Below are 14,133 nucleotides of genomic sequence, written 5' to 3'. Positions count from 1 at the left end.
CCACATCTGGCTCACCCACTGAAATATAGGAGCATAAAGAATAAAGGGATGAATTTTTAAAAAGCTAGTTGTTTGTTTCATATGTGTGAGAGAATAAGGATAGAATTAATCTACTTTCCTACTTTCACTTATTTTTAAAAAGAAAACAGGAAAGTCAAGACAAGAAAACTTTAGTAGGACTAGGAGATAGAATTTGTATCTCATTGCATAATTTTAGGATCTGTACTAGAATTCTTCGGGTTTTTGTTTTTTTCTCCTGGCTAGTTCTTCTCATCTATTTCCTTGAATCGTAACTTACAAGGCACACATCATTTCCTTCCCTTTGGGGAAGCTTTCCCTTATTATTTCAGTTTATCTCTGTTCTTTTCCTACTTTTAACTACTCTAGTTATGCATTATCTATATATTTAGAAACTATTTTTGTTGTGTTTTTCTAGTTTGCATATATAATCTTATATAAATTATGTTTTGTGACAAGGACAAAAGTAAAATTGTTTTTACTCAAGCAGAAAGCAATATAAACCTATCACAAATGTATATCTATTATCAAAGGGCTAATAGCCTCATAGTCTAAAACATCTACTAAACTAAAACTGGGACCAGCCCCTACCAAGCAGATTTATTTACACAGTATGAACTACATCACTGCCAGGGTAAAGGTTTGATTACCAAAAGCTAACTAAACGAAATTCCTAGAGAGAGGTGGTCTGAACAGCAGGATAATCAAGAATCAGATACTAAAATAACAGGTAGTTAGTCAACATCAGAGTTTCTTGTAATAGCCTGTTTATTCAATATTTGAAATTTTGAGAATGGCTGTATCAGTATAGTAGATAGGAGTACACATTCTAGATCTAAACTGAAAATGTTTCAGTCTCAACTCTTTTACTTACTGGTTACCGCCTAGTATGTATTCTATTAATTTTAAATGTTTATTACAAAAATTAATATAGAGATATTCAAAGACAATTTTAGTTATTATTCTAAAATATATAGTGCTGAATTTTAAATTATATAGGTTTTTATGAAAATGGAAGAAAATAAGCAATTTTTATAATAAACAATTTATTCTGTAGCCTACCAATACAAAACAAATACCACAATTCCTATTCATACTCAAGTAGGTGACTTGAGTATGAGATACTTCTTTGTGAACTACTACTTCTATTCTTCACTTTAAAAAGTTTTGACTTCCAGGAAGTTATTGAACTATCAACCTCTTGCAATGTAAAAGATTTATGCACTATTTAATTCTCACAAAACTACTTCATAATAGATATATGAATCTGCTTTTACAGATGAAAACACTGAGATTCACAGAATTCAAATAGCTTAATCAAGTCATTAAGCTAGTTGGTATGTTATTAGTATCTTATCTTTTAAAATGATAGGAGTATGAAACTTCTGAATATAACTTGTATGGCATGTATTTAGAAGGTAGAGTGGAGGGAGTAATGGTAAATAATACTATAGTCTCTATCTCAAAGGACAGTGATTATCAACTTCCTCACTGTACATATTTTATAGTAGGGTGATAAAGAAACAAGACTTGTAACTGGAAAACCTAAATTCCTTTTCTGTCACGATCTATCTTTATGACCTAGTAACCTATATATAATAAGGCGTGGTGAGAATTAAGACAAATCACTATTTTTTTTGTTTTTTTTTTTTTGTTTTTTTGGGGGGTCCGGTCGTGGGGCCTGAACTCTGGGCCTGGGCACTGTCCCTCAGCTCTTCAGCTCAAGGCTAGCACGCTACCACTTCAGCCATAGCACCACTTCCGGCTTTTTTTTTTCTGCTTATGTGGTGCTGAGGAATCGAACCCAGGGCCTCATGCATGCAAGGCAAGCACTCTACCATTGAGCCAACTTCTCAGCCCCAAATTACTATTTTAAAATATGAAGCTTCACAAATGTTGATTTATTATTGTATTTGAAATTAGACTTTCCAATCAAGTTCATTTCTGCACTTTAAGAAGTATAAAATACAATATTATACAGTAATATAATATGATTTATAAAGCATCTAAAACAGATATTGAACATAAAACATTTTTTCTGCCAAGGAACTAAAAGTTCTTTTAAAAAGCTTCCTCATTTAAGTCAACAATATTCTCTTAAAATTAAAGCAAACAGGAATTGATTGAGTGATATACACTAGTCATTTTATATGCACTGAGAAGAAACCAAGTCAGGGAAAATAAATGACTAGCCTAAGGCACATAGCAACACACAAAGCAAGCAGTCTTGGATCCATATCCAGGTGACACCGGTTCTAAAGCTTATGTTCTTTCCATAACATTATCTCTTCAGCTTTGTGACATGGTCCCCCCAAAAAGCTAAGAGCCTCATATAAGGCCAAAGACTCATAACTCTCGGGTAGTAGAAAGAAAACTTTAGATTATATGACATAGTTACACTAGATTAAGTCACCTCCAAATAATACATTATTAAAAAGGTAATTTATTATGGTTTGGGCATAGAAAATATACTGGTAAACAGAGTAAATTCAGCCCATTTGCCACTAGTTTAAAAAGTTAATATAAAAAGACATTTCCATTGCAAATGCCTAAAAGTGAGCCTTTCCAGAAAGTAGATTCCTTCCTCAATCATTTTTTCCCATGAAATTTTGAAAACCATCACAAAGAAAAATCAGTGGCCCGCTCTTTAACAACTAAGTAAATTATCAGAATTTTTAACCCCAATATTAAATATATAAAGTGAGGGAATAAAAATATACAAAACATTTTACAGATGTTTTGACTCTCCCTATAGTTAAGCCAGTCTGGGCTTTTAAGTGCAGTAGCCTATTTATTTATTTCTCTCTTTACTAAAGGACAATGAACTTCACCTCCACCTTTTGCTGCTTACCTGTTGCAAAGGATGCTGAGGGCTCCATGGGGACTACAGTGACATGGCAGGCAGAGGCCAGAAGTGTGATTCAGGTAAAAGCCCTTTTCACAGGCTTCACAGTGAAGACCCTCATAACCTGATTTACACTCACACTGCCCTGTGGTCTGATTGCAGCGTTTCACATCCAGGCTTCCAACCCTTGAGCAGTTACACATATAATCTGAAAAGGAAGCAGGGAAAGAGATATTCTTAACCAAATGAAATGACTTTTTAAGAAACTGAACACTGTTTATTTTCCTTAATAAATATTTGTGACAAACTTGTAGGGCTAGATGAAACTGGCTCCAGTTCCAAGTTATTTTCTCTACTGTTTAGTTTATTTAAATTGGAAAATGTACATGATGCAATATACTTTTTTTTCTTTTTTCTGTCGATTGTGGGGCTTGAACTCTGGCCCTGGGCGCTGTCCCTCAGCTCTTCAGCTCAAGGTGAGCGCTCTACCACTTAAGTCATAGCGCCACTTCTGGCTTTTTCTGTTTATGTGGTGCTGAGAAATCGAACCCAGGGCCTCATGCATGCGAGGCAAGCACTCTATCACTGAGCCACCTTCCCAGCCCTACAATATATTAAATTATATACAGTCTGGGTTTTTTTTTGTTTGAATGTTTGTTTTTGTTGGTCATGGGGCTTGAACTCAGGGAGCTGTCCCTGAGTTTTTCTAATCAATAATAGCACTCTACCATTTTGAGTCACAGCTCTACTTCCAATTAATACTTCTGGTGGTTAACTGGAGATAAAAGTCTCCCAGACTTTCCTGTTCTGTCTGGCTTTGAACCGCGATCCTCAGATCTCAGCGTCCTGAGTAGCAAGAGTACATGTGTGAGCCACCAGTATGCACCTAGCTACAGTTTTTAATTATATAGCTACCCCACTCAGTTTCCTTTCCACTTTCATTGCCACCCTTCTTACCCTACAAATCCAGTATATATGTAAGTGTATGTAGTTATATTTATTAGTTTTTTTCTGAATTGGAAACCTCCACAGGCAGGCTTATCTACCTAGAACTGAGAAAACATGCTAAAAATAACAACATGTTAAATAATAAATAACCCATTGTATAACAGCAAAGGCCTAAGGCTCAGATGTCAACCTATACATGGTCATGCAGGATTGTTCCACAGCTAGAATCTTAAACTAAATGTCCCATCCAGGAAGGAATTAATAAAGAAATATTTCAAAATTTAAATGTTAGGAAATGGTAAACAAATCCAGAGAAGTTTATTCGTTCATCCTGATCAGACTAAAAACCAACCACAATTTGAGTATCTTGCTTATATCTGTAAAATATATAGAAAATAAATATTTTTTCTTTAGATATATTTCAAACAGCTCTTTGGATGAAAATAACTTAGAAGCCTAATTTAGTTTTTGCTAGTATTTCTACTCAACAAAAGGAAAAGATTTTGAACGCAGTTTAACAGAGCATACAGAAAGAGATGTAGTTAACATTGACTGCAGAAAAATAAAACCTTCTATATTCTATGAACAGGCTTCATTCCAAAATAGCAATGAATTTAGGTAGAAGAGCCCAACCAAATGTATGGTACAAATTAACTGATGGCGACTAGGTAAGGTACCAAATAAAATGGTATACTGATAAAATTTTACCTTGAAGAAAGTAACCTTTAATGTTATTTTTATTATTTCAAAAACATTACTGAATAACTGCAAGTCCATGATCTCAAGTAGAAAGTTTCATAAAGCAGTTTACTTCTCTATTCTAGAAAAAGGAATTAAGCTCCAAAATACCTTATGTAATCGCAAGCAGCATACCCACACAAGTTAAAACAAAGGAATCCACAAAGAAATTCCTTCTTGGCCAATTCTCCACTGCATTTTCTTCAGCTCCTCAGCTTTGGTGTCAGTTTACTGCCCTACTCTTCACATTTTTTTTTTCTTTTAATTCCTGTTTTGGGCTTGAACTCAGGGTCTGGGCACTGTCCCTAAGCTTTTATACTCTAGGCTAACACCTGAGCCACAGCTCCACTTCTGGTTTTTTGGGGTGATTAATTGGAGATAAGAGTCTCATGGACTTTTCTGCCCAGCCTGGTTTTGAAGCACAGTCCTCAGATCTCAGTCTCCTGGATAGCTAGGATTATAGGTGTGAGTATCTAGCTCTTCACACTTCTTTTAATTTGTAAATATAGAGAATGAGAGAGTCAGGGAAGGAGTGACATCACTGAAAAAGAAATGTACTCTTTACCTGACTTACAAAACTGTAACTAAATATAGAGCTAATATATTATATGTATTATATATATTATATAAAGCTAATATATATATACATATATAGTGAGTACGTATGTTGATAGATGATTTGTGTATGTGGGTTTTGGTGGTTTGGGTTTTTTTCCTTTTTTGCATATTTCAAACATTGGTACTAAGTCACAATTTTCAGCTCCAAGTTTAGGGAGTGAATCTGCTTCCCATCACAATCAAGTGCCTTATTTTGGGGCTGGCAATGTAGCAGTGGTAGAGTGTTTGCCTAGTAAGTGTAAGGCCCTGGAATCAATATGCAGTACTGCAAAAAAAAAATAAAATAAAACAAAACAAAGACTTTTACTTTTACTAAACTATGTAAACATGACACTTCTTTGACACTTACATGTTTTCATATGATATCTACCTTCTTGGCATGTGTGGTTAGTGGGTTCTGTATATAACAAAGCCATGTTGTGTGGTTTGTAAGCCTGCCAATGACAACTTCATGGCAAGAACTCGCTTCCACCAAGAATGACCAGAACGCTTATAATAACATTTATCTTGGGATATTTGGCAGAAATTCAACATACATCCAACTTTTTCTGCTGGATCAATTTCATCACAAATTAAACTAACTAAAATTATCCAACAGTGGACAGAACTCTTTCAATAAAAATGAGGACAAAAAAAGTCTGTAATAAAGACTGACTTTAATTCTATGATTTTCTTACTAATAAAATATTTCCATCTGAAAACTGAATCATTGTTTTCAATAAATAAGATATAGTTAGCAGTGTTTTATGGAATGTAATTAATGTAAGAACTCAGAGACAAAAATTATTCCCTATTTTTCAATACAAATCTAAGGGATAAACCTTCAGTTGTAACCAAGTTTACTGGTTACTTGTTATTTCTTTTTTTTTTTTTTGTCTGTCGTGGGGCTTGAACTCTGGGCTTGGGTGCTTATCCCTGCGCTCTTCAGCTCAAGGCAAGCACTCTACCAATCGAGCCACAGCACCACTTCCAGTTTTCTAGTGGTTTATTGGAGATTAGGAATCTCACGGACTTTCCTGCCCTGGCTGGCTTTTGGTAGGATTACAGGTGTGAGTCACTTGCACCCAGCTGGTTACTTGTTATTTCTATAAGGTAAACCCAGCATCTTCAAAATCCCCCTAAACATACTATGATTAGCCCTATTTCTGAACTGGTTGTCATTCTGTGCAATGTTCTGGAATGTTATCTCTCTTTCCCATATTCAGACATATCTCTTATTCCAAGTATAGGCTGAAGTGTACTCTATGAAATTCCCTTACTGTGTAACATAACCCTTACTACCTTTAACTCTCGTATGAAAATAATTAAAGCAAAACATCGTGGGCTGGGAAGGTGGCTCAGTGGTAGAGCGCTTGCCTTGCATGCCTGAGGCCCTGGGTTCAATTCCTCAGCACCACATAAACAAAAAAGAAAAAAAAAACATCGTATAAAACTAGTCAACTAAGGTTAAAAATTCTTACTACCTTAATATTCTTGGGCAAATTACCTAACTTCCTTATGCTTTCTTTGTCTCTTCTGTAAACATAGCTTAATAGTAGTACCTATAATACAGCTCCAAAAGTGAGATTTGGAAGTACTACACAAGGCAATACAACAACTAATAGAAGGTGGGAAGAAATGACAGATAAAATAACATAAACATAATTCAGATATTAGATTCATAACCCACAGATTTGCTGTATCCTATGGATGAATTGCAAAAGCCTAGAAATGGGTTGCCATAGCTTTTTTGGACAATGTCTAGAAAACACAATTTGTGATAAACCAGAATATCTAGAAAAGAGAACAGTGATGAACACAGAGAGGATAAAAAAATGAATGTGTTGATTATATATCCACAATACAAGTCATTCTAATAGTAGCAGGATGAATGGCAAAGTATTTCAACAATAGTAACAACAAGCCTAGTGGTAGGAAGGCAACAGACATATCAAGACAAAGATGCTAATTCTTCTCCTCAAAATTATGAAAGTAAAGGAAATGAGAACAAAGTACATCAAGGGTCAACAAGCATGTACAATCTTTTGTTTGCAGCTCAGAACCCAAAGATCTATCCCAGTGATCAACCTCTAATGAAATAACTCAAGTTAAATGAAGTATGAGCAACTGTAATAACTGTGTAACATGGGGCTGGGAAGGTGGCTCAGTGGTAGAGCACTTGCCTTGCATGCCTGAGGCCCTGGGTTCAATTCCTCAGCACCACATAAGGAAAAAGAAAAAAGCCGGAAGTGGCACCATGGCTCAAGTGGTAGAGCGCTAGCCCTGAGCTGAAGAGCTGAGGGACAGCACCCAGGCCCAGAGTTCAGGCCCCACAACCGGACCCTAAATAAATAAATGTATGACATTATGAGCACTCATTAAAGACATCAAGACAAGTTGTTAGCTTTTAAGTAGAGTATAATTTCAGACCCTTTACAGTTCTAGACATTGGTTTAGAACTGGACAAGTGTTAATGTAGAAATACTACAATTTTCTTAATAATTGACAATATGTAAAAAAGAAAAAGAAAGGAAATCTCAATTGATAGAAGCAATCGGGAAGATCTATAGCCAAAGACAACAGAAGAAGGGCAGACTTTTAATGAGGTAGACTCAAAGACACACAGAGCAACATAAAGGAGTCTGTGACATGATCAATGCTAAGTCAACAGGGAAACGATTAATAGGGATGAAATAACATGAAGAAGATACAAAAGTTAACTGTAGATAGTATGTTTGAAATGTCAAAAAGCTTATTCAATTGTATAAGAGTAAATATGGAATAAACTTTTTCAATGAGTAGCAGATTATCTTCCAAAGCCCTATCATTTTTGGAAAAATTCATAGAGAAGAAAAATTACATGAGAGTAATACAAATGGTCATAAAGAAAACACGTCTTGGGGCTGGGAAGGTGGCTCAGTGGTAGAGTGCTTGCCTTGCATGCATGAGGCCCTGGGTTCAATTCCTCAGCACCACATCAGCAAAAAAAGCTGGAAGTGGTGCTGTGGCTCAAGTGGTAGAGCACTAGCCTTGAGCTGAAGAGCTGAGGGACAGTGCCCAGGCCCAGAGTTCAGGCACCATGACTGGGAAAAAAAGAAAAAAGGTCTTAGGCAATTTTTTTATGTTCTTTTTCTCTGTGTTTCTAAAGAACAATGAACTGATTTGAACCATGAAGAAAAACAAGAAACTAAAATCTGGTGCTCACTTGCTTTGAGCATTTAAAAATACAAATTTAAGGCCTAGAGAAATACAATACTTCCTCTGAGAATTTGAACTTATGGAATGGTTTTGATGCAAGTATTCAAAGCAATTATCAAACCTAATTATAAATCAAATTAAAGCACATGAACTTTTTTTAGTACTGAAAAAACAGAAAAGAAAATGTTTACTGTAGGGACAGGAGGGAAAAGACACAGGAGAACAAAGGAAGAGGTGACATTGACCAAGAAACCTATGCATAACCTGACTTATGGAATTGTAACCTCTTTGTACAACTACTTAATAATAATAGTAAAAGAGTAATTTTACTTAAAGTCCCTTAAGTTTCGTTTTGTACAAAAATACCTGTCCTGCATAGCTAGCAAGATCAATAGAAAGCCCATGGATTGGGAGAAGATCTTCACTAGCCATACAACAGACAAGGGTCTCATATCTAAAATATACTTGGAACTCAAAAAATTAAATCCCCCAACAACAAATAAAATTATACACCTGGACATATGAACAACATTTCCTGGGTCTTTCATATACCTAGCACCAAACACTTGTACACAGACATAGCTATTGCAAATAAATTTATAATACCACAACTTGAAAAGCAATTGTTCTTCAACTAGTGAATGGACAGACGAAGGTACAACCACACAAAAGCAATATAAAAAAAAAAGGATAAACCATTCACATGCAAATAAATAGACATGTCTGAAGTGTATTGTGCTAAATAAAAGAAGCCATACTCAAAAGGCTACATTAAATGATTTCATTTACAAGACATTCTAGAAAAGGCAAAACTATTGGGGCAGAGACAGGAAGTACAGTTAGAAGAGATGGGCTAACTACAATGCAAATTTTGAGGGTGACAAAACTTTTGTATCTTAGTTGTATGTTTATCACAGCTAATGGAACTGGGCATCAAATGAGTAAACTGGATTGATCATAAATTTGCTTTTAGTTTTTATTGTTATTATTAAGGTGATATTCTGATAAGTCAGGTAATGAGTATATTTCTTTTTGGGCACTGTAACCCCTTCCTTGGTTGTAAATTTTTAAATAAAACTTTAAAAAAATAAACAGCCATGAGGTTTTACAAGATTCAACTCTTAAACTCTGTTGGAGGGATGCCTTCATGTGCCACAAACTTCAGGTGGATTAAGATACACATTAACTAAAGGACACAACTAGTGATTCAATCCTTTTCAAAGTAAATGCAATAATTGAGATAAATGGAAGTCATTAATGTTTCATCCCATTATTAAATAAGAAACTCTAAAATAGTCTAAGATTTAAAATGCTGTTTAATTCAAAGGAACAAAATCACCTTTCCCTTTGGCTCCAACTTCAGTTTTGGGTTGTAACTAGTACTACATTGAATAAGACAGAAAAGAGGAAAAATGAAAGATAAAGATAAATAAAATTCTTGTCACTTTTTCAAATAGTTATTTATTTACCTTGAGATGCATCCTGTAAAGCCTTACTCTCATCAGGAAAATGAATGTGAATATAACTACCATTTGATCCTTTCAATATAAAATTCTACCCTTTCTTATGAGAAGATCTACAAAAAAAAATTTCCCCTGACTTTCAAATTAAAAAATAAAGAGAAATGTCTGTCAAAAATCAGGGAATATTTCACTGAAACTTCTCACTGTACAATGATTCTTTAAAAATCAACAAATTATATTATCTTGACTATAGGTCTACTAAATGAACACAGTATTTTCATATCTACTTTTTATTGGATTGGGAATATAATTTCAATGTTGAAATACTTGCCTACCATGAGTAAGGTCCTGGGTTCAATTTCTAGTTCTAGAAAAAATGTACGTTTTATTAAGGTCATATTTCATCTTTGTAGGTTTGGAGAAAAGGAATTTTGGAAAGGCTTCATTCTAGGGAAAAGGAACTAATCAACCAGTTTTTATATTTTATAAAGGGTCTGACACTAGCATAACATTGATACTCAAATTACATTTCACATTTTTATATTATGTCAGAGTAGGCTCACAAATCTTTGAAAAGTTTAATATTAAAGCTGATGAGCTTCCTGAATTAAACCAAACTATAGAAATGTAGAAAAGCTTTAAGCATTAGTTTTATAAAGCCCCAATTTACTGTAGCAAAGCATTTATTCTGCTTTATGGTAAACATATGAAAATAACAGAGTAATATTAATTCAGATTTTATAGACATTTTTCTGTCCCACAATGAAGGCCATGTTGTTAGTGCTGCTTGCTCCATGGTTCATTGTAGTTTTCCACAATTCAAAGACAATTAATCTAATTAATGAGATTAAATGACAAGTTCTGGGAAGGTAACAGCTACCTTTTGCTATTAATAATAAAAGTAGTATTACCAGTTATTAAGTATGTTTCATATTATCAGACAATGCACTAGAAACTATACACATATGGCCCACTGTATCGACCACTGTCTTGAGATATAGGTATCATGGAGTAAGAAATCTGAGTCTCAAAGAAACAAACATATCATACAATTAGTCAGGACTGGAGAAGAGTCCAGCATCCAAACTGATTAACCCCAAGGTCTCTCTCTTTTTACTGTAAGAAGTATAAAAACAGCCAGGGGCTGGTGGCTCACAACTGTAATCCTACCGACTCAGGAGGCTGAGATCTGAGGATTATGGTTCAAAGCCAGCCCGAGCAGGAAAGTCCATGAGACTCTTATCTCCAATAAACCACCAGAAAACAGGAAGTGGCACGGTGGCTTAAGCAGTAGAGTGTTCGCCTTGAGCTGAAGAGTGCTGGAACAGCGCCCAAGCCCAGAGTTCAAGTCCCATGACTGATTAAAAAAAAAAAGTATAAAAACGAGTCTATTAAAATTGGTTGAAAACTATACTACATATGAGTGAAAATGGGAGGGAAAACATGGGAGAAAGCAAGGGAAGGGACACAGTGTAGAAAAAGAAATGTACTCTTTACCTGACTTATGTAACTGTAACCTCTCTGTACATCACATTTCCAATAATAATATAAATGCACTAAAAATGCAGAGAAAATGCATGATGAATAAGAAATATTTTCAGTAATTAGAAAAAACAGAGTAAAAAAACAGCAGATTCAGAACATCTTAAAAGCAAACTTTGCTGCTAATTAGCTCATTCTACAACCTTCAGCAAATGTAAATGGTCTGAGTTGTAGAGTGTCAATCTATAAAATATGGATAATGGGCTGGGAAGGTGGCTTGGTGGTAGAGCGCTTGCCTTGCATGCCTGAGGCCCTGGGTTCGATTCCTCAGCACCACATAAGCAAAAAGAAAAAAGCCAGAAGAGGCGCTGTGTCTCAAGTGGTAGAGCACTAGCCTTGAGCTGAAGAGCTGTGGGACAGTGCCCAGGCCCAGAGTTCAGGCCCCACAACCAGACCCAAAAAAATAAAAAATAAATAAAATGTGGATAACTTTTTTCATCTATCATTAATAAAAATAATAAAAGGTCAGATTTCATGTGACCACCTGTACTGCTGTTGGCTTATTATTGAACAATTGGTACAGCTAGTAATCCTCTTGTTAGAAAGCTATATAATAAATAAGTAGATCTACAGATTCTAGGAATCCTAATCAGTCTCAAGATTTTTCATAGATATTCACAAGCTGATTCTAAAATAAATAGGAAAAAATGAATTTAAAAAAGATTTTTAAAAAGTTGGTATACTCACAACTGAGTATATTGTTTTTAAGATTTTCTGTACAGATGCAGAAATCAAGGCAATGTGTTATTGATGAAAGAAAAGAAGACCCAAGGAGAAAATAGCCCAGAAAAAGGTCCAAACAAACATCAAGTCATTTTTGACAAAGTGAAAAATTAATTCAATGTAAATAGTTTTGTTTTTTACTTTTCCAATAAATGGTGATAGAACAGTTGGATGTCCATACATAAAAGAATGAAGTTCAACTTAACCTCAACCTTGGGGAAAAAAATCATAAAGGACCATCACCCTAAATATAAAATGTGAAACTTCAACACTTTGATTTAAAAAAATAAATCCTTAGGTTGGGTGAAGAGCATTTAGATATAGCACCAAAAATAAAGTCCATTAAAAAATCATTTTCTTTGTTGTTGTTTCTGTTTGTTTTCCTTTTTGCCTTGTTTGTTCATTTATTGTTCTTTAAGAGGGTAAGAGGGGCACAGAAATGGAGAGACAAAGTGTGGACAAATGCAGCAGTGGTTCTCATTAGACACTATATGGAAAATGAACTATACAATTTGCGGATGGGAACAGAGAAAAAACAGAGAGCAAAGGAAGAAGTGACATTGATCAAAAAGAAATGTACTCTTTATCTGATTTATGTAACTATAACCCCTAGGTATATCACCTTTATAATAACAATTTTAAAAAAAGAAAAAAACACAGGTTAGATTTAATTTTTTAAAAACTTTATTCTTCAAACGACTATTGAGAAAATGAAAACAAAAGTCACAAACTTGAAGAAAATATTTACAAATCACATTTCTTTCAAAGGACTTTCATCAAGAATATATAAAAAAACTGAAACAGGATTCACACTTATAACCTTAGCTACTCAGGAAGTTGAGACTTGAGCACTGCAGTTCAAAGCCAACCTAGGCAGAAAAGTCTGTGAGACTCTATCTCCAATTAACTGGGAAAAAAAGTCAAGCTGAAGTGGTAGAATACCAGTCATCATGAAAGCCAAGCAAGAGCACCAAGCCCTGAGTTCAAGCCTTGGTACTAGTACACACACACACACACACACACACACACACACACACACACACAAATAAGAAAGTATGTAAGGAATTCTAAAAACCCAATAATGGAGAAAACAAACAGTACAATTTTTTTTAAGTAGAGAAAGGAATTAGACACTGGTAAGATATTCAATATCTTCTTTAGGAAAATGTAAGCTAAAATTTATATTGACAAACTACAACATACCTAATTGTATGGCTTTAAAAAAAATGTAATAGTGCCAGGCACTGGTGGCTCATGACTGTGATCCTAGCTACTCAGGAGGCTAAGATCTGAGGATCAGAGTTCAAAGCCAGCTCAGGAAGGAAAGTCCATGAGACACTTATCTCCAATTAATCACAGAAAAAGCTGGAGGTAGAGCTATGGATCAAGGGGTAGAATGTTAGCCTTGAGCAAAAGGAGCTCAGGGACAGCGCCCAGGCCCAGAGTTCAAGGCCCAGGACCAGCCAAAAAAAGTAATAGTAATATTAAGTGCTGACAAAGATGTATCAACTAGAATTCTCACATGTTGCAATGGAAACGCTTAGGGTAATGTGATAATTTCTGATAAAGTTAAATATATGCCTGTTATATGACCCAATAATTCTACTCCTAGATGTCTACTCAAGAGAAAAGAAAATGTGCTCTTTCACCTGCTTGTAACTAAATATTTATAATAGTTTCATTCATGGTCACCAAGTTGAAAATGACACAAATATCCTTTAAGCAGCGAGTGAATGAAACAAACTAAGGTCTTTGTATATCAAATGTCAATGTGTTTTTAACATTAGAATCTATTTTTGATTTTTAAATTGATTTGTCTGTTCTCATACTGGTAAAATTTTTAAAGGTTTTAATAATTATGGCTTTATAATATGTCTCAATGTATTATTCTTCTTTACATTTTCTTTATTCATAGTAATTTATTTTATTCTATTTGTACTCTGCTGCAACATTTCCTCCAATAGAATATCAATACCAAATTTCAAACTCTACTATAAAGCCATAGTAATCAAAACAGCTTGGTATTGGCATAAGAACAGACCTCAGGACCAATGGAATAGA

The 14,133-nt window shown here is 34.7% G+C and overlaps 1 protein-coding gene across 1 annotated transcript in view; it reads right to left on the bottom strand.

Moving 5' to 3' along the window:
• The window catches only part of Megf9 (multiple EGF-like-domains 9), a 92,740-nt gene that overhangs the window by 43,768 nt on the left and 34,839 nt on the right, over positions 1-14,133 (bottom strand). Inside the window, exon 3 of the mRNA XM_013030107.1 lies at positions 2,870-3,071. Within this exon, the coding sequence (XP_012885561.1) occupies positions 2,870-3,071 (202 nt within the window). The remainder of the gene's footprint in view (positions 1-2,869; positions 3,072-14,133) is intronic.

This window comes from Dipodomys ordii, unplaced genomic scaffold, assembly GCF_000151885.1.
Source record: "Dipodomys ordii isolate 6190 unplaced genomic scaffold, Dord_2.0 Scaffold127, whole genome shotgun sequence".
In the NCBI taxonomy this organism is placed as follows: Eukaryota; Metazoa; Chordata; class Mammalia; order Rodentia; family Heteromyidae; genus Dipodomys; species Dipodomys ordii.
This window is presented reverse-complemented; position numbering and strand designations above follow the sequence as displayed.